Source organism: Mus caroli, unplaced genomic scaffold, assembly GCF_978045245.1.
Source record: "Mus caroli unplaced genomic scaffold, Mus_caroli_1 scaffold_9, whole genome shotgun sequence".
NCBI classification, from domain to species: Eukaryota; Metazoa; Chordata; class Mammalia; order Rodentia; family Muridae; genus Mus; species Mus caroli.
In genome coordinates, this window is record NW_028227264.1 from 89,177,514 (window position 1) to 89,198,968 (window position 21,455).

A 21,455-nucleotide genomic window follows, 5' to 3' on the forward strand; every position below is an offset into this window, starting at 1 on the left:
GGTTTCTTTTTATCCCCATTCTTGTAGGCTGCCTCTTCACCAAATGATGGTGACCTATGCTATACAAAAGTTTAACTTCACAAGGTCCCATTTGTCAGTGGTTGGTCCTAATGCCTATACTTCTGGGTCCTGTTCAGAAAGTTCTTTCCTGTGCCTCTAAGTAGAAACATTTCCTACTTTCTCCTGTTAACAGATTCCAGGATCAGGTCTTACGTGGAGGTCCTTGATTCATTTAGAGTTGCAGGTAAGGATGTGGGGCTGGAGAGATGGCTCAGTGGTTAAGAGCACCGACTGCTCTTCCGAAGGTCCCGAGTTCAGATCCCAGGAACCACATGGTGGCTCACAACCATCTGTAATGAGATCTGATGCCCTCTTCTGGTGCATCTGAAGACAGCTACAGTGTACTTAGATATAATAATAAATAAACCTTTAAAAAAAAAAAAGAAAGAAGGATGTGGTTTCATTCCTCATGTAGCTATCCAGCCTTGTGGTAGGGCACATGCTTTTTCTGTTTTTGACAGTTCTGACCTCTACAGATACAGGACCCCCATATGATCACATCTGTCCCTCATGCAGTCCCAGCACCTTCTCTGACCCATTCACTGTGTTGTGTGTCACTATTCAGGGCGAGGCATAAATATCTACTCATCCCAGATAGGGAACCAACAACAGATCAACTCCAACTTGGTGAACCAAGGAGTTTACTGGGGTTACTTACAGGAATATGGGTGAGGAGTTACATATAGCAGCACAGCTGTCTCAAAGGCAGCTGTGTCACCATTCCAACATGGGTAACAACTCAGAAAAAGCTGAAACCTTAGAGTGCTCTACATGACTTGCAGGTCAGAAAGTATGCTCTCAAAAGGCCGACTGTTAACAGATGCTGGGAAGGAAGAGAGGCCTTGTTCCTCTTCTGCTAAGCTTTAGGGACTTTTTGAGACTTCTGAGTTGTTTGGTTTTTGAGTCTAAATGAGCCCCTTTTTAGTTCTCCTTGAGTTCCCTCAAAGATGCCATGTTTTAACTCAAGGAAATTACCAACTCATTCCTTAAATTAAAAAGCTATTGCTTTGGAAATGCAGAACTCAGACACAAGGCCTTGAGCATGCTTGACGAGAGTACAGTTTCTAAGTATCTTTTTTTTTTTGGGGGGGGGGGGTGTTTCGAGACAGGGTTTCTCTGTGTAGCCCTGGCTGTCCTGGAACTCACTTTGTAGACCAGGCTGGCCTCGAACTCAGAAATCCACCTGCCTCTGCCTCCCGAGTGCTGGGACTAAAGGCATGTGCCACCACGGCCAGCCAGTCACTAAGCATCTTGTCTTAGTATGCTGCTATCGGTCACAGAAAAGAACTTCTAAAACAAACAAGGACATTTTTGCAAAACAGTGGTGACCATAAATACAGATATCTGTACTTTTTCAGACTTACATTAAATAAAAAATAAACATTAAACAGATATATTTAATATTGATATTTCAAATTTTATTATGTACAAATAAGAATAACAAACTTTAAATAAAATACTTAGTTCTAAACAGAATCTTAACAGTCTGCAAATACTTTAGTTAAGCACAGTCAAAACTACACAAAGTATCTTTAAGGAAAACTGGTGGGTGAGATATTTCAGTTTGTGTGTTCAAGTATGAAGAATTAAACATTTGCTCTTTCACTTTCTCATGAAAAAGAATCTATTCTCAGGAACAGTGTAAGTATTATTTAGTAGTCTAACTACGGAATGAAACATGGCTGAATTAGTTTACTGTAATAACCCACATAAGAAGCCTGTGCACACCAGCCATGACTCGGAATATTTACATAAGTAAACTTTATCTTACAATGAAAAGTAACATAGTTAGGTCCTAGCCTCCTATAACAGGAACTTTGAAATAAACTTTCCAAGACTATTATTCAGAAATGTCTCTTAAATATCAAATTTCTCTTCACAGACACTATGTCCATTTTCTTCATAATCTTCTCTTGTAACCACCATATCTTCAAAGTCATCGTTTTCGGATATCAACTTCCCACCTTCCCAGGAGTACGTGATGGGGCTGAAACAGAGATCACACAAATGAACCCAGCCACTGACTATAGAGCAAGTGTCAATTAAAAACTAAACAGTGGAAAGTTCTTCTCAACCTAATGGAAGCTCACTTACGGGGCTGAGATAAGCGCTTCCTCACCATGCAAACAGTGGTTGGTTCTTTCCCTACACAGGGGCCTTATGTATGGCCCCTCTTCTTTTAATGAAAATCCCAGAAGATAAATAGAAGTTGTAGCTGAGTAAAGGGGAAAATGTTCTGGAACTAAACCGAAGTGAAGATGTATTAACCTAGTGCTTCTCACAGAAGCTACGGACCAACTGCCCAAGTCCCACTTTAGAGACAGAACCAGGAGGTTCTAAGTTACCTAACAGCTGTCTCAGCGCCATTTTCAGCCTGTCCTGTGGCTGCTATAAAACAATGCTGATAATCCCACCAAGGCCAGAGAATAGGAAAAACCAACCAAGTGAAACATGCAGTTAGTTTGGCTTTGCTGCCCACGGCCACACCTACTTGTGCTGACTCAGCTCGACTGCTTCCCCAGCTGAGATCAGAACAGGTGAAGAGAACAATTGTCCTTACGCACAGCATCTGCAACCTTTTACTAACATTACTTATATCTCTATATTTGTACCTGTCTGTCACAATTGCTCAAATTAAAGAACAACAGTGAACTGTTTCAGTCCCGTGGCCTCAGGCATGTATGCACAAGGTGAAAACCCAAGGTCAGGGAATAATGAATATTGCTGCTAACAAGAATTATTCCAGCATTTAACAATTCCTTGATCCTTTGAAAGACTTCAATAAAAAATTTGATTTAAAGATTAATTTAAAAAAATATTAAGATTTACTATCTACAAACGGAAGTTGTAGGTAGCAGATAGTAGTTGGCTTGTATCTGTGATCCCAGCCAGCACTGGGAGTATGGGCACAGCCATTGCCAGTTTGGGTCTGTTGGAACTACATAGCAAGCAGCACTGGGTCCCAAAAAAAAAAAAAAAAAAAACAAAAAGGAAAATGTAAAATGATATAGATGAGGACCTTGAATTAGCTACTCCTGACTTTGAAAAATACTACTTTAGTGTAAATTTAAATTTAATTTGAATAAGATCTCATTTATAACTCTGCCACCAACACTAGGCAATCTTTTGGTTAAGAATTCCCGATCTGGCCATGGTGTACACGTCTAGGCAACTAATTCTAGCACTCACAAGGCAAAGGCAGAACAATCTCTATGCATTTGAGGCCACTGTGGTTTACATAGTCTCAGACCAGCCAGTGAGACTATCTCAAACAAACCAATAAAAAAGAGAATTCTTCTTTCGGAGAGGTGAGGTAGTTAGCTTACCATGGCAATTCCTGCTACCTAAGACTGACAATGTGAGTTTAATCCCTGGGACCTGGGTAAAGGTAGAAGGGGAAACCAACTGCATAGAGTTGTCCCATGACCTCCACACACGTGCCTGGAGCACACATATCACATACAAATGATAACAATAAAATGAAAGCCCTTTGATTCGGGTGATGTAGCAGGGCTTAATTCTGGTCCCGCTATGAACTGAGCATAGAGTCAGGGGCTCATAAGACATTCTCTCTCCATTGTCCAATGCAAACTCGGAGTAGGATGCCATTTAAGGCCACTCCTAAGGCTCTAAAGACCTGCTTTAACTTTTACAGCTTAGGTTGGAATGATACTATCCTTCTCAAGAGTAGGAGACATTAAATTTTTTCTCTCTCTGTTTTTCTGAAACAGTCTCACATAGACCAGGCTGCTCTGCAGCCGAGCTTGGCATTGAACTTCTGCTTTTCCCATTTCTAAATTCCCAAAGTTGGGATTAGAGACAAGCACCACCACAGCACCGTTTTAATAAAAAGCACGTCTAGTTAATTCTAATGGTTCACCGAGAACATTTAGAACTTAAAAAAATTCCCAAGGCTATGAACTGACAGTGCTTCCCTTAATAAATCAATTCTTAGACTTCTATTCTTGAGAGAACCTAGTGGGAGGTGGTACACCTAAGACAAATCTAGGAACAGCTTGGCTTCTTCGAGTGTAACAGGCCTTGGAAGCAGGACTGAAACAAACATGGAAAGTTCCTGTTAGGAGCTCCTGTCCTGTGTCCATGCTGGGCTTGGCACCTATCATGCCAGCTCTTCTACCTCACTCAAGAACTCAGGTTTCATGTTTGAAAGAAAGAGAACAAGAATCCTGCTGGGGGAGAAATCTGCCAGGATCTATACTGAGTCCAGCTTTAAAGTCACGTCGTCCACGAGCTCCCCTCCTGCAAGCTGGCGTTTGCTTCCCTATAAACCAACACTTACTTCTCAGGCAGCACGACAGAAACGTCATAGTCTGTTGGCGTCAAACACCGAACTTCTGAGTAAACACGCTCTCTGAATCCGGGGAAAAGGGAATTTCCTCCCGTCAAAACGATGTTCTTAAAAAAATGTGGCTGCATTTCTTTAAAAGAAGAAAAAAAAGGAAAGAGGAGAAGAAAAAGAGCGTTAGAAAATCTACTTGTCTCTGGAAAGACTCAGCTGAGGGTGTGAGCGTAGAGAGCATGTGGGTGTGGCCAGGAAACCAAACCACCTGGGGTCCGTTGTTAAGATTTTTTTACATTTTTTTTCCTTGTGTTCACTATGAAGCTTTTGTTGCTGCAGGTTAAGACAAGGCCCCGCTATATGGGACAGGACAGCCTTGAACTATAATCCTCCTGCCTCATTCCTTAGAATACCAGGATTACAGACCTGCCCTACTGTGACATGAGGATGCATTTTAAGATTTACCACAAGACGATAGTGTACACAGTGGAGACACTAAGACAGTGAAATGTGACCTCACGGGTCTTTAAAACAAAACACTAGAAGGGTGAACGACTGACTGCCAATCATATCTGCATGGAGGCCACACATAAAGAACTTTCTGCAGCAGACTCTGAATCATAATTACCATTCTTCTTTCTTAAAATGAAGGGGCCTTTACTAGAAACTTTTGTAATATAAAGTCCTTCCTCGGTATTTTTAACTTACTAGTCTAAATTTCTATGTCCTCACACTAAAACAGATACAGCTATTGCACACTACACACCTTTGATGGGGAAACACTCACAATCTATCTAGCCCTTAAACCAAGAAGGCAGGAGTGAACAAACACACTTAGGCACATGATGGCAGACACTAGGCATCACAAGGATTAAAAACCTAGAGCACAACCTAGGAACTAATGGGCACTGGCCATCCCACGCCTACTGCGTCTACTCATCAAGGTAAAGTTGCCTTACATTAGCCCTGTGTGGCTATTACATCATGAATGAAACTGCATATAAACTGTGAACCAGGAGAACAGCATGCAATGCAACAGCTGAACTGACTTTGTTCTCAGTGAGGGGAGAGCACACTGTGTGCACTACATTTCTTTTGGTGTCACTACTGTTCCTGATAGAAAGGGCTGAAGAGATGGCTCTGTGGTCAAGACAATTTACTGCTCTTCCAAAAATCTCAAGTTCAGTTCCTGCATCTAGCAGTTTGAAACTGCCTGGAGTCCTGCTCCAGGGCATCTTCTGGCTTCTAAGGACACCTGCATGCATAAGGCACATATAAACTCAGACAGACAGACAGACACACACACACACACAGAGGATAGGGGAGGGATATTCTTGCCACAGACCAAGTGTAGAAGTCAGAGGACAATTCTATAACATTGTTTCTCTCCTCCCACCTTTATGTAAGTTCTGGGGAACTAACTCAGGCCCAGGCTCATATACTAAGGCCTGGCCATCTTCCTGTCTATCTTCTTAAAAGTTATCCAGATGGCTGGGTGCTGGTGATGCATGCCTTGGAGGCAGAGGCGGGCAGCCCAGTGAATTTGAGGCTACCCTGTTCTACAGAGTTCCGACAGTTAGTGCTACACAGAGAAAGAGAAACCCTGTCTTGAAAAACCAAAAAAGGAAAAGAAAGAAAAAGGAAGAGAAGGGGAGGGGAGGGGAGGGGGAGAGGAGGGAAGGGAAGAGAGAGAGTAATCCTGTAATCATTCAGGATTCAGAATAAATCAGTCTTATGAACTGCTGAAAAAGCAGTCCATTAAAACCTCTACATTTCAATTCTATGTAAATTTAGGTTAAGACTTTCAGTCAAGCAAGCCTTCTAGCACACACCTATAAATCTAACATTCAGGAGCCTGAAGCAGGGAGATCCTGAGTTCTAGACGAGTCTGAACTCCACAGCAAGAATGTGCCTCAATAAATAAATAAATAAATAAATAGACTTTTCTAAAATGAACAGAGCAATTTAATACTTAAGGAAATATATATCCATGTTTAAATAAACTATAATGATTTTTTTCAAATACAATTTATGACCCAGAACAAACCAAGAATTAAATGCATTATAGGATCTGGAAATTCTGCCAATAATATAGATGTCATTTTTAAAAATTACCTATGAAACAGTACTGTGATTATGAGTTTTCAAAACCATCTCTCTTTAACACTCTACTCTGACCATCAACGTACCTTCAGGTAGGTTTTGGATTGAGTAGACAATGGCTTCTGGGATCCCCATCTCCTGAATGCCGATATCAGAGGGGTTAAACAGTATCTCTGGCACAGCAAATCTCTCGTTGGCAAGGCGAAGAATCTGTTCCCCAGATTTATACTTCCCACTCAGCACCATCTCTTCTCTGGGCTTGAAGCAAAGTAAGACCAAGGGTTTGAGCTGCACTACCTTGTTCATATGACAAATAATAATTAGAAATGTGTAATACTAGTAACCACCTTCTTATTAGAAGTCTTATGATTCTCAAAAGTTAGAAAATGTATCTTCTCTCCTGTTGCCATAGCATACAAATAAAACCTAGCTTGAGGTAGAGGCAGGAGGATCTCTGTGAATTTGAGGCCAGCCTGGGCTACATAATGCGTTCCAGGATAGGTGTGGGGTAGGTTGAGGGAGCTGTCTCAAAAAGAAATGAAAAATTCAATGTTCCTATGGCACTCTCACCCTGCAGACAATCTACCAGCTATACTCTGTTCATTTTTAAAAGAAAGAAAAGGAGAAACAGAGGAGGAAAGTTCATGGTTGCCCTGTAATTGTCCAGTGATTCCATTGCTAACTAAAGATGGTGCGGTAATAGGATCTGCTCTCGTGTTCCCCCCCCCCCCCATCTAGGGTGGAACATTCCCTACTTCAGAGTTAGACAAGTGGTGAAGCCATACTTGTACCTGTGGCTGTCACACTCCAGTCGAAGAGCTACACCCAGGCATACGTGGGCAGCACTAAATAGACTCAGTTAAAAAAAAAAAAAATACAGCACATTTTGTTTGGAAGGAAAACTGGTGGTAAGGATAGAGAGGAATAGGAGAGGAAGGACAGAGGGTCTGAAAAGGCACTGAATGCATGGATGAAATTCTCAAACAATAAACTATCCATTTCCAAATAATTAAGCAAAGGCATGCTTTACATTACTGACGTGTTCCCTTTAATGCCAACCTGCATTGGGTCTATATAGCAGACACAAACTTTACATGATCAGGTCCATTCTCCTCTTTAGGGTCTGCCAACCTCCCTAGACACTGAGCTATGATCCTGAAGGAGTTAGAAAAAAGTTTGTCCTTCTGTAACATCCACAGCATTAAAACGGTTCTCCTGTTCAGTTTTTCTATAAACTGTATAAAACGGTTTTCCTATAAATTCAGCTACGGTCACTCACTTCATCCAGCTGATAGAGATGCAGTTCTCCACCTCAACATACTCAAAATACTAATGAGTAATGAATGTGTGTATTCACATATACATGCAAGTACACATATTTATGTATATATACGTTGTTTCCTTAATACACATCAAGTCCTCCCCAACCTACAGTGTTCATCACATTGGCATTGCCTAGTACACCACATGGACCCTTGTATATGATAGGTATGCAATACATTCCTGGGCAGTAGCATGCAAAATAACACAGTGCCGTTAACTGCATTAGACATTTTATGTACAGTATTCCACAAGTCTCACACAACACTAAGAACAGGCATTTTAGGGAGCCGGAGAAACGGCTCAGGAGTTAAGAGCACTGACTGCTCTTCCAAAAGTCCTGAGTTCAAATCCCAGCAACCACATGGTGGCTCACAAACATCTATAATGAGATCTGATGCCCTCTTCTGGTGTGTCTGAAAACAGCTACAGTGCAATTACATATAATAATAAATAAATCTTAAAAAAAAAAGTACAGGCATTTTGTCTTTCATTTGTGGTATAATTAGGCTCCGGAAGGTCATGTGCCTTACTCAGGTCTATCACACCTGCCCAAAACACACTGGGAATATTCCCAGACATCATAGCCTGGAGACAAATGATTCAGCTTGCTATCATTTGCGAACACTCTGCTCATAGCATACATTTTAAACATAAATTTTCAGATAATTATACAATATTACCAGAAAGACAAAGAAACTATAAATATAAGTCACATCTAACCCAATTAAATAATTGTAGTAAGAAAAATAGCATTATTCCCCATAGAAGAAGTAGCATCCTGTCTTAGGTAGAATGGAAAAGATTCTCTATCAATTTACTAATTAACTTACAACTGATATTAAACCTGTGTTTAGTTAGGGTTTCATTGCTGTGAAGAGACACCATGACCAAGGCAACTTTTATATGGTTAACATTTAATTGGAGCTGGCTTACAATTTCAGAGGTTCAGTCCATTATCATCATGGCAGGAAGCATGGCAGTGTGCAGGCAGACATGGTGCTGAAGGAGCCAAGGGTTCTACATCTTGATCCAAGGGTAGCCAGAAGGGCACTGTCTTCCACAGGCAGCCTGGAGAAGAGTCTGGATCACACTGGCCAGACTTGAACATATAGAAGAGACCTCAAAGCACTATGTCCACAATAACACACTTCCTTGAGCAAGGAAGGCTACACCTCCTCCAATAAGGGCACACCTCCTAATGGTGTCACATCCCATGGGCCAAGCATATTCAAACCACCACAGCCTGGTATGGGCTATACACCTGTAATCCCAACACTTGGGAGGTTGAAGAAGGAGAATTGTGCAAGTCTAAGGCTAGCCTAGGCTATAATATGAGACCCTGTTTAAAGGGAAAAAAAAGAAAAAGAAAAAAACCACACACACTAAATTTAGTGTAAAGGCTAATTCATTTTTTTCAATACTGGAAAACTACCTGAGGCCAATACGGACTGAAGGACATTAAAGGTTTATAGCTGTTTTAAAGCCCTGATTTACAGATGATGATCAGGCTGACTGACCAAATATCTAACCAGGGAAAAGAGCCAGCACTCAGTGTCCTTGCTGAATGTCAGCACAAATGCCATTAGTCATTAATATGTAATCTGGAAGCACAAGGAGTTTCTGTTTTCAAGGGTACAATTCCAAAACCTTTTTTTAGACAGAGGCAACTGAAGGGATTTAGAAGGAGAAGCTGGTCAGAGAAGTCTGTGATTTACTAAAGATAAAGGAATGTTCTCAGTTTAGGTCTGACAATTTACATTTTAACAGGCATCCTCTTTCTGAGAAGAAGTAAAATCAGTAGAAGTCTGCCACTGGGGGTGGTTTTGGGGATCTCAGATGCTTGAGCCAGGTCCAGTGTCACTCTCTCTCCGTGCTGCCTGCTGATCTGGATGGAGAACTCTCAGCTCCCTCTCCAGCATCATGGCTGCTGTGTGCCACCATGCTTCCTGCCATGACAATAACAGACTAAGCTAGCCCCAGTTAAAAGTTTTCCTTTAAGCTGGACTTGGTGGCGCACGCCTTTAATCCCAGCACTCGGGAGGCAGAGGCAGACAGATTTCTGAGTTCAAGGCCAGCCTGGTCTACAAAGTGAGTTCCAGGATAGCCAAGGCTACACAGAGAAACCCTGTCTCAAAAAAAAAAAAAAAGGTTTTCCTTTATAGGTTTTCCTTATATGTGGTCTCTCACAGCAACAGAAATCCTAACTAAGATACAAAGTATAAAGGCTCACATAGTTTGTCATTTTATTCAGGAGTGCTTTTCTAGTGTCATAAATATTTGTTTCCCTAGCAGGGAATCAAGTATTAAAGCAACTCAAAGAAATTTTTTTACAAAAGATTTATTTACTTTTATATATTTCGCTGTCTTCAGACCATAAGAGGGCATCGGATCCCATTACAGATGGCTGTGAGCCACCATGTTGTTGCTAGAAATTGAACTCAGGACCTCTGGAAGAGCAGTCAGTGCTCTTAACCACAAAGCCATCTCTCCAGCCCCACTCAAAGAAATTTTAAAATTAAGCAGCTGGGTGGTGGTGGCACATGCCTTTAATCCCAGCACTTGGGAGGCAGAGGCAGGAGGATTTCTGAGTTCGAGGCCAGCCTGGTCTACAGAGTGAGTTCCAGGACTGCCAGGGCTATACAGAGAAACCCTGTCTGGAAAAAACAAAAAGCAAAACAAAACCCAAAAAATTAAGCTACTACATATACAATATAACTTTCATATAAATGACTAAAACATGATTGTATATAAGGCATAAATTTTAACATTTATCAATAGAGTAAAATATTCTTTTTAAAAGTATACTTACTGTAATAGTTCATTTAGCAAGAGTCCAATTCAGCTAACTTTATGTTCTCATTTGATAAAGGATGCATTACACATGAAAGCCATTAACAGTTAGTGTGAGGCACCTAGAAGCCTGAATGACTGTAAGGAGTAGAGAGATGGAGCCCTGAGTGAATGCTAGGATACAGACACTGCCAGGTAAAGGACTGATGCCACACGGCATGGGGAACTGGCATAGCTTGCCCCTTAAGGGTCAGTCTTGCAATGACAAAGCCTCCCTCTGATCCAAGTATGAGTGTTGCCTAATGATTGGTCAGTGTGTGCAAAACCCAGCAACTATGGCCTCTTCCTCTCAGATGTTTCCAGCCTGAGACTGCTGTAACACATCCTCCTACTGAAACTCCTGAACTCTTGCCTGCTATGCTGAGGTTCCAGATTGCGTCACTCCTTGCCATGCCCACTCAGGTCAAGGCACCAAGCCATCCAGGTCAGAGCCGAGACGTCTGTGTGAAGCTGAAGAAGTATAAGCTCCTACCCAACTCTGTTCGCCAGGTCGCAGGTCAGTGAACACCTTCCAACAACCGTAATGCCACCTGCTTCGTCTGCTGTGTTTTGACTGTCTGTCCCAGTGTGTCACCTCCCACCTCACCCCTCCCCATCACAGAGAACAAACACTGGTCAATTGTCAACGACCTCACCAATGCTGGCTCACTGAGCAGGTGCCGATCTGAGAACACACATAGAAGATCATGTCTGATAATCTAATGGCATGCCACTTACACAGAGGGAGAAATGTTCTTAAAGAGAGAAAGATTCCTAGCTGGTTGTCCATTATGCAGGAAATAAACCCCAGGCATTTAAGTTTTCTGACTTAGGAACTAAAAATTCCTGGAAAGAAGAACAGAAACCACACAGATTTTAATGCCCCCAAGACTCCAGTGTCTGCCAGGTTGGGAGGGATTAGAAATCACTGTGACGTGATAGAGGTCGACAACTTTATCACTGAGTCATGTTCTCCACTGCCTCTCTTATCATCACTCAAGTTTTATTATAATTGAATACAAAACATGCAGATGGTCAAGTCTATTGTCTATTGAGATAGCTCTGCAGTCAAAATGTTCGGGGCAATTTTGATTTTTGATCTGTATTTCACCTCTATAATATGGGAAAAAAGAAAAGATCTCAGGAATGCTAAGTACAAATACTTCCATAAAATACAAATACCCATCAAACAGCTTGATGCAGTGTGACAACTTATCATGTCCTTTAAAATCCAATGTTCATCATTACGTAATCTTTTGAAACTATAGAAAATGAAGCTCTTGTTGCTGTATTCTAAATAATCTGTATACACTGAAAGTATGCACACCTTTCCATAGATTGTTTCTTTTGTTTTTTTAATATAAACTTTTTTTTTAAAGATTTATTTATTTATTATATGTGAGTACATTGTAGCTGTCTTCAGACACTCCAGAAGAGGGCATCAGATTTCGTTACGGATGGTTGTGAGCCACCATGTGGTTGCTGGGATTTGAACTCAGGACCTCTGGAAGAGTAGTCAGTGTTCTTATCCACTGAGCCAGCCATCTTTCCAGCTCATCTCCTTACATTTCTGAATAGGAATTTTCTATTTTATATGTCGTTGTTGGTGGTGGTGGTGGTGGTTTCTCTGTGTAATTCTGGCTGTCCTGGAACTCACTCTGTAGACTAGGCTAGCCTCAAGCTCATAAGGTCTGCCTGCCTCTCCTTCCCCAGTGCTGGGATTAAAGGTATGTGCCACCACTATTCAGACAATTTTTTTTTTAATTTCCCAAGAGTCTTTATCAAGCCAGTAACTAGAGGGTCAGACTTCACAGTCACCAACATAGAACTGTCTTTTCCTGAGCTGATCAAAGACAAAGGAAAATTATCTTGATATTCAAGATAAACTGCTTCTTAACACTGGGAACATGCAGTGGAGTTTGTCTTCCACAACAATCTTAATGAGAAACGTACTTATTTATCTACTAGTGCCTAAAGAATGGCTGCAAGGAAGGCAGGCATTGTAATACCCTGCCAATCCAGCTAGATGTAAGATGCTTTGCAAATCTGGTAGGGGTTGTCACTTAAGAAAATAGTATGAAGGATTTTGTTTTTAATCACCTTACAGGGGCTAGGGGCTGTTTTTCTGGAGGACTCAGTTTGATTCCTAGCATTTACACAGTGGCTCACAACTGTCGGTCACTCCAGTTCCAGGGAATTAGAAACTCTCCTCTGGCCTTTGTGGGCACTGCACATGCGTAAGTGCAGCCGGGCAGTGGTAGCGCACTTAATCCCAGCACTTGGGAAGCAGAGGCAGGTGGATTTCTGAGTTCGAGGCCAGCCTGGTCTACAGAGTGAGTTCCAGGACAGCCAGGGCTACACAGAAAAACCCTGTCTCAAAAAAAAAACCAAAACAACAAAAAAAAGACACATGCATACATGCATAGACATACATGCAAACAAAATAGCCATACCCATTAAATAAAAATATAAAACAGAAAAGAAATATAAAAGTTACCTTACAAAAGCCCTTTTTAATTGTACTGAAGTCAGGCAGAACATAGTCAATCATCACTGTATTGTCTTCTCCTTTTAGCCTTAAAGACAAAGCAGAGATTCATGAAAGTTCATAATTGTTAACATCACCTGAAAATCAATTTCGCAAATAATGGATTTCCATTATACATACTTGGCAATGTCCATGTCTTTGTAAAAATCCTGAGACACGTAGCATACGTCTTCTTTCACTTGATTAATCACGTGAGTTTCATCCATCACATGCAGCTGCCTAACAGAACAGAAATAAGTATCGTGGTGCACACATACCAAATACACACACACACACACACACACACACACACACACACACTCTAAATGCAGCTTATAAATGGAAAAAAATTTAAATGAGCAACAACTGAACATAACTTTAAAGTATCATTTAAATTATTTTTAAACATTTATTTTTATTTTATATTTTATATATAAATATCATAAAGAGAAGACAGTGCTTTCAACCTCTGAGCCATCTTTCCAGCCCCATTTCTTTTTTTATTTAGCCACCCTTTAGCAGGGTATACTGGTGCCTCATCATTCCCAAGTTCAAAGCCCAGTATTACCTGTAGGATATGATCTCTTTTAGATGGTTCGTTAAGAGCTTTCCACCCACATTTATCCTAAAAACAGAGAAATCAACTTTGGTTCAGTTATGACATATTTCATCCTAAGAAAGAACAGGAAAGTGACATAAAAGGAGGAAGAAAATAACAATTAAATGTAGCTCACCGAATAATTGCTTCTTTTTTCTTTTTGCTTCTACAGTAAGGAACAATGTGCGTGAAGGAATAGCCACTGTCAACAATGATGCAGCACAGCTCAGAAGGGTTATCTCGGAAATACCTGTGTGCGCTGAGCGCGCCGGCTGTTCACAGGATGCCGTGGGGAAGATGAACATACCACAATATGCTAGTACTTTAAAATAATAAAGAAAAGGAGCCAACTGGGCAAACAGAAACAACAATGAAAAGCTGCCTTTAAGCACTCAGGAGGAGAGACAGGTGGATCTCTTGTGAGTTCCAGGGCAGCAAGGGCTACAGAGAAACCCTGTCTCAAAACACACAAAACAACCAACAACAAAACTACTCAAATTAAAACAAAAAAGCCTTTAATTAAAAAAAAAATTAACTCTAAATTGTATGTATAATTGTTTGGTTTTTTTTCTTTTAGACTTTATTTTTAATTCTATGTCTGTGCATGTGAGTGCAGGTGCCTACAGAGGCCAGAGCACTGGAGTTACAAGTGGTTGAAGTTGCCTAACATAGGTGCTGGGAAGCAAGCTGGGTCTTCTTTAAGAGCAGAAGGTGGTCTAAACCACTTAGCCATCTCTCCAGTCCCTTAGTAACTGTCTTAAGATATCAATGTTTCAATGTTTAAAAGTCACACTTATGTGGTAGGTAGAGAAAGAAAAGAATATACAATCTTTTTCTATTGTCACTGCTGGCTTTAATATGGAAGAAGGGACCGGAGACAGAAGCTAACTCTACAGTTTGGTAGACCTGGAACTCACGACTTGCAAACTGTGAATTCTCAATCCTCCTGCCCTGGCCTCCCAAGCTGCCAGAATTACAGGCCTGTGCCACAAGGCCAAACTAAAGTTCTATGCTTAAAAATAACAATTCTGTACTTTATTTCTTTCAGACCTAAGAGCTGCTGCCTAGTTCTCAGGACCTTGAATTTCTTTACTCCACTTATAACCTTATTTATAATTTAATTTCAATAAAAGCTTTTAACTTACCATTTACTCTTAATACTGCTTGGAACTGATATTCTTCAAATAGGATCTCATTCATTGATTCTTGGATTGAAGTGAAGTTAAAATATGGTTCTGTTATAATAATATTAGTATCTAAAAAATCAACCTATGGGAGAAAAAGATCCCAGAAGTTTTATAATCTATAGTGATTATCATTAAAAATGCTTTGTGTGTGTGTGTGTTTTATAGTAAAATTATCTAATCCTCACAATAACAACAATTCTGACTGTAATCCTCATTTAATACATGAATGGAGTCATAGGAAAACTGAATGTGCTATCCAGGTTCACAGAGTCACTTAGGGCCACACCTAGGATTTGAATCTAGCTGCAATCTTACCTCAATAAAATGAAAATTAACATGGGACTGCCCAACTGTCAACTGTTAAAAACAAAAGTCAGGGCTGAAGCACCCGAGGAGTGGAGCCATATTGCTCTGTTATAAACAGGAAAAAGGCAAGCAGCTCTCAGAGGTCTTTCTGGAGGACTGTTACCTGCAGAAAACTCAACAGTATTTCATGGAGCCTTGTTGGGTCTCTTAGCCTTTGCCCTTTCTGTACTGGCAGTTCAAAGTTCAGGTTCTGGACACTGCGCTCCCATCCCTGCCAGTGAGGGCTATTCTTACGAATGAGTTATGCTAGTGTCTACAAGCTTTACCAGAGCTCCTTGTCTTCAGGGTTAGCCTGAGTGAAGGTGCCCGTGGTGCAGGTCTTCCTGGCAACTAGATGGTCTCAGTTTCATTTTTCCCCTGGGCTTCTTTCCTTTCAATATCATGGGTGACAGAGGGAAAGTTTTTCTATATGCTTGGGGTAGATTAAAATTTGACCATCCTCTCAGCTTGTTACACTATAGTAATATAAGACATAAAATTTGGGGCTAGTGGGTCTAGAGGTTAAGAGTTAAAAAACTTTAAAAAAATTTTTAAAAATCTGAAAAAAAAAATTCTTGTACCAGCCACATACTCAGATATGTAGGCAAACATATCTTTTTGGGAAACAGAAAGGGGATGTTATATGTCTGGTAATGGTGGAAATATTGGGCTGAGGATGTGGTTGAGTGACAGAGGAGGCACCCAGCACACAACATGTCCTGGTTTCTCGCCCTGGCATACGCAGAGGAACAGTAGAAGCAGGAAGTAAAAACTTAATATTGAGCTTCACAAAGATGATCTGTACTGCACTTAGTTTCCAACCCGGAAGTTTTATTCACTTATGTTTTCTAAATATTCAGAAGACCATACTAAGTGTGGTGGTGTAGCCCTTTAATACCAGCACTCAGAGGCGGGGTTCCAGGCTGCTCAGTTCTACACAGCGAGTTCCAGCCTAGCCAAAACTGGATGCAGCAAGACTCTGCCTCCAAAAGTAAATAAATAAAATCTAGGGAGATCGATATCCAAGTGCCTTACATACATATAACTGTAAGTTTATACAAATAGTAACACACAGTTTATAAATGTAAGTCCCCATTTTTCATTTGAATTAAAACACAGAAATATATTTTAATACATACTCTAACTTGTTACCTGATACATTTCTTTTCCAAAAAGATAATCCCAAACTTGTCGTTGGACATCCCAATTCACCAAGTATCCCTAAAATAAAATAAATAAAACAAAATAAAAATTTAATTATCAAGAATAGTTTAGTCATTTGTTTTTGTTTTTTCGAGACAGGGTTTCTCTGTGTAGCCCTGGCTGTCCTGGAACTCACTTTGTAGACCAGTCTGGCCTCGAACTCAGAAATCCACCTACCTCTGCCTCCCGAGTACTGGGATTAAAGGTGTGCGCCACTATGCCCAGCTAGTTTAGTAATTTTTAAACATGAGATTAAGGGCAAGATGGTTCAGGAAGCAAAGAAGCTCCTGTCTCACAAGCCTGGCAACCCGAGTCCCATCCCCAGCACTAACAAAAGAGAAGAACCAACTCTACAAGGCTGTCCCCTGGTGGCCACACGCAAGCCCTGGGATGGCATGCTCATATCACTCACACACACACACACACACACACACACACTCACACACACACTATTATAGGTTTATAATTTTAGAAATGAAACAATTAAATTACCTTTTGAAAAGGAAGGATGTAAAAGAGTCCTGAAGGGTCTTTTATTTCATCAATCTGGTTAGCAGTAAATGTTTTAAGACGTGCTGTTTTGGATCTGAACTGACAATTGGGAATAACCCTAGATGCAAAGAAATAAAGAATTATCTTCCAAATATTTAGATCCTAAGAAGTACTTTTAATTCAAAGACTGCTGTATTCACAAACTAGCATTTCTCATTGTCTCCGAGTAACTATGACAACACTTCTGGGCTGGTGCTGGTTAGTGTTCAACAGGCTCTGCCCTGGACCCTCGTCTTTCTCAGAGGGTCCCGAAGAACCCTTAGGGTGGGTGTGGTCCTGCTGCTACATAAGCAAGAGGTTTGTTTTCTTTTTCCTTTTAATTTAGCTTATTTGGAGTAAGCAAACAAAAGCTTATTGGGAAATTAAGAATCTGATCCCTGCAACAGGGAGGTAGTTCAAAGGTATAGAATAGAAAATAAACATAAATATCAGCTATTTTACTAATTATTTTATAACTACAACAAGTTAGCACAGAGGCTAACTACTATAAAAAACTACAATGAAAATGTAAAAAGAAATGTTCTCTTAGCAAGACTGAAGATCTTGGTCTCTGGCAGTCCTTATTTCTAGCTATTTCTTCCCTCAAACTTTAAGGTACACATTCTTAACACCAAGTTCAAAATGTTGGCGCACTCTGCCACAGAGGACCAAGTTAAGAACTACTTACACTACCTTTAAGGATGAATGCTGACCTCCACGAGCTCACAGTCTAGATAGAAAGACCATTCCATACCCACACATGGATACACAAACTCATATACATACACGGGGATACTGAGATAATACCATAAAAAGGTTGCACCTACTTTCACTTACTATTCACTAGCAACGGGTTTTTTTTTTTTTTTCCCTGCCTTTTTAAATGTTCTTGGAAGGTATGATTTTAAAATCAGCATGGGCTGGGCTCAGTGTTATATTGCCTGTAATCCCAGATATTTGGGCACCTGAGGAAAAAAGACCATCACTGGAGCCAGGAGCTGGAAACTGGCCTGTGCGATACTATGAGATGCTGCCTCTTAGAAGAAACTGGTGTGGCTCAGTTGTAAAGCACAGGCTTAAGGCACCAGGATTGATCCTAACGTCTCAGTTAAAAGAAGCCGCCCCGCTGTCGATCGCACGAATGCGTTCTCATATACTTATCTGGTTTGCTACCCTTGACTATACCTTGCTTCCCTTCACACGTTTTATTTGCTAACTGTACATGGTGTCTACAAATAAAGCTTAACGTTCCCAGACTTAGTCTTCAGAAGTATATCTCGACATAATTCCTTGGGTGCTAACAAATTATTGTCAAAGTACGTGAACATGATACACACTGATGAAATGTTCTCAGGAAGAAAGTAACAGTTTGTAGTCATGCTCTTCTCCACTTCCTTTTTACTGTATTTTTATTATTAAAACATTTTTTAATTTTAAATATATTTTGATCATATTTTCCCCTTCTCCAAGTCCTTCTATATCTTCAGCCGCTCCCTCCCCACCCAATTTTAAGTTATCAAAAAACAAAAAAAAAACCCAATACAACAAAATTCCCCCCAAAACAAGAAAGCAAAATAACTCCCCCCCCAAAATACCCACCCAACTATAATCAAATAAAAGCACACAAAAAACAACAACAACAACAACAACAACAACCACTCTGTCAAGTCCATTATATTTTGATCAACTACACTTGATCATGAGGCCTGTTCTGGAGGGAGTGATATACCCAGCTCCACTCAATTGGAGGAAACTTACTTTCCGTCTCCCAGCAGGTACAAATGATAATTCAGTTGTTAACTCTTACTCTTAGTGGCTAAGTTTTCATTCATTCATTCATTCATTCATTTCTTAAAAGAATATAGCAAAATAAAAGACAAAGTGAAAACTATCACATTGAAGCTAGACAAGACAAAAGAGAAGGAAAGGAGCCCACGAGAAGGCACAAGAATCAGAGACCCACTCATTCACACACTCAGGAGTCCCAGAAAAACACTAAACTGGAAGCCAGAGTATAAGCACACAGGACCTGATGCAGACCTGTGCAGGCAGTGTGCACAGGGATTCAGTCTCTGAGGACTCATGACCTTTGCTCATGTTGATTTAGAAGGCCTTGCTATCTTGCTATCCTCCATCCTCTCTGGCTCTTACACTCTTTCTGCCTCCTCTTTCTGAAGCGTCCCCTGAGCTCTGAGGGGACGGATTTGCTGGAGACATCCCATTTAGTACTGAATGTTCCGAGGTCTCTCACTCTCTGTGTAAAGTCTGGCTGTGGGCCTTGATTTCTGTCTTTAATGAAATCAAGTAGCCAGGAATGGTGGGTTATGCTTACAATTCCAGCACTCAGGAGGCTGAGACAGGAGGACTCTCATGAGTTTGAGGCCAGCTTAGGATACACAATGCCCAGCTGGGGCACAGCGCAAGACCTTATCTCAATAAAGAACCACAGGGGGAGGAGGCTATAGTTCAGTAGCACAGCACTTTCCTAACACGTCCTAGGCCCATAATTCATTCTCCAGCACATTAAAAACAAAACAAAAAATCGTGTTCTATATGTATTTACATGCATCTGTTTATGTATGTATTTATTTATGTGCACAGGTATTTTTCCTGCATGTATGTCTGTGCACCGTGTATGTGTGTGTGTGTGTGTGTGTGAGAGAGAGAGAGAGAGAGAGAGAGAAAGAGAGAGAGAGAGAAAATGGAGTTACAGACAGTTGTTAGTGGCCATGTAGGTGCTGGGAATTGAACGTAGGCTCTCTAGAATTGCAGAATGAGCTGGTTAGCCATTTCTCCAGCCCCATGTACCTGGTTCTTAATGAGAAAAAAAAAATCTTATGTGGAAGCCTTATTTCAATAAATGGCTTCCATCACCACTAAAGCTGTGAGAATCTGGTCATATGGGCTGGGCTAAGAAGTAATGTAGTACTTGTCCACCGTGCAAGAGTTCAACACATAGCATTAAAAAAAAAAATTCAGTCAAATGCCCACTGAGTTCTGAAGTAGTGGCCCTCAGCTGTAATCCTAGCAATCAGGAGGTGGAGGCAGGAGGATCTTAAATTCAAGGTCATCCTGGATTACATGCTGTGCTGCAAGGCAGCAGGGGTGTAGCTCTGTGGGAAGGTACTAATTACCTACGCAAAGTCTTAGGTTTCAGTTCTAGCACTGTGAAAGTCTACTATTTATTCAAACATACATTTTATAAAACACATCTTAAGATGCCACCGTAGCGTTCCTGACTTTACCAACCAGGTTATTCAACTTGGTTCCCCAATGCCTTCAAACTCCCTGGACTCTAATGAAGTGGGTTTTACTATTTGGGAGGTTGGGGGGCATTGAACCTTTTGAGGATCCGATGAAAACCTATAATCGTGTTCCCCTAAAGGCGAAACGTTGCCCACTATTTCTGAAATTTCATAAACTTTGGTCTCCTCAGTCAATCTCGAGAAGCCTATTTCCCGTTACCAAACGAAACATATATTCACTTCCGCAGCCCCGCGGCCTCAAACAAACAAACAAACAAACAAAAATCAAGGTCAATTTCAGTTTAAAGCATCAAACCAACCAACGAACCCAGCTCGAAACTGAGCATCCCTCGACTGAGGCTGGAGGCGCGCGATGGCGTCTGTGGATCACGCAAATCGGAAAGCATAGTCTGTCACGTTAAAAGACATACGTGTCCTGTCCCTCAGGAACGACGACCACTTACGAGACACTGTCATGGCTGTAACCGATTTTGGCGTTGTAAGCTCCATTATCCAGAACTAGGGTCGTCATTTCGGCACGCACCACGCAGCAGCCGAGTCGCTTTCCCACTGTTTGAATCTCCTCTGCTCAGGCTTCTTCCGGTACTCTATGGTTGGTGGGGGCGTGGCCGTAGAGTAAACTTCCGGTAACCCTGACAACGGAGTACGCCAGAAGTCGAGCAGCGGAGCAGCCCTTCCTGTGCTTGTATCCAGTTTTCAGATGCATGGATTTTCGGTGGCAGCGACATTCCGTAGTAGAAACTGCTAAGTACTTTATTTCTTTTGATTTTCTTTACTGCGCACATTGGCGAGTGAAAGCTTTTTGTGAGCCCTTTGGTAGGCTGCGTGTGCCTGTATCTGATTAGAGTTGTTAAGACACTCCTAGTCTTGAAGAATTATGAAACCATACGCATCGTGGAACTGGATACGAAGTCTCTTCAGCCTCACCTTCATTTCTTGGCACTCGTCATCAGTTTATAGAATTTGGTCACAATAAATTATGTATGGGCCGTGTTGTTATCTGCGTTGTGCTTATTCGCACATTCCCCAACGAATCCCCCGTCTGCTTGTTCTCCGCTACTTATTTATGTATCCTATCTACAAAGGACTTCTTGACATCTGACATGTTCCTTGTCTGCTCTGACTCCTGGAATTAGATATCATTCCTGGGTGTTTCTGTACAACGGAGGGCTTGTGTTTCATA

At 41.1% G+C, this 21,455-nt stretch overlaps 1 protein-coding gene across 4 annotated transcripts; it reads right to left on the reverse strand.

Annotated features, from left to right (window-relative positions):
* Positions 1-1,466: 1,466 nt before the first annotated feature.
* On the reverse strand, positions 1,467-20,847 carry Actr6 (actin related protein 6). Of its 4 annotated transcripts, none has more exons than XM_085843082.1 (11): positions 20,683-20,820; positions 16,968-17,085; positions 16,425-16,493; positions 14,886-15,009; positions 13,877-14,012; positions 13,711-13,767; positions 13,284-13,382; positions 13,113-13,191; positions 6,550-6,721; positions 4,361-4,499; positions 1,467-2,047 (listed from the first exon to the last, which is right to left on the reverse strand). In XM_085843082.1, exons 3-11 carry the CDS (start codon positions 16,431-16,433, stop codon positions 1,918-1,920), a joined length of 945 nt encoding a protein of 314 aa, XP_085699208.1. In that variant the 5' UTR covers positions 16,434-16,493; positions 16,968-17,085; positions 20,683-20,820; the 3' UTR covers positions 1,467-1,917. The 4 variants fall into 4 exon arrangements, with proteins under 4 accessions (XP_085699208.1, XP_085699209.1, XP_029338689.1 ...); XM_085843083.1 differs by having other exon boundaries at positions 16,412-16,493; positions 20,716-20,734; XM_029482829.2 differs by lacking the exon at positions 20,683-20,820 and adding an exon at positions 20,580-20,667.
* Between the last annotated feature and the right edge of the window lie 608 nt (positions 20,848-21,455).

Excerpts from the sequence above, each read along its gene's own strand:
- Actr6 (XM_021174210.3), bottom strand. The coding sequence starts at position 20,783 with ATGACGACCCTAGTTCTGGATAATGGAGCTTACAACGCCAAAATCGGT. Across the intron at positions 14,013-14,885 it reads AGCAGTATTAAGAGTAAATG|CCGGCGCGCTCAGCGCACAC; the intron begins GTAAGTTAAAAG and ends TCCTGTGAACAG. Across the intron at positions 13,383-13,710 it reads AAAGAGATCATATCCTACAG|GCAGCTGCATGTGATGGATG; the intron begins GTAATACTGGGC and ends CTGTTCTGTTAG.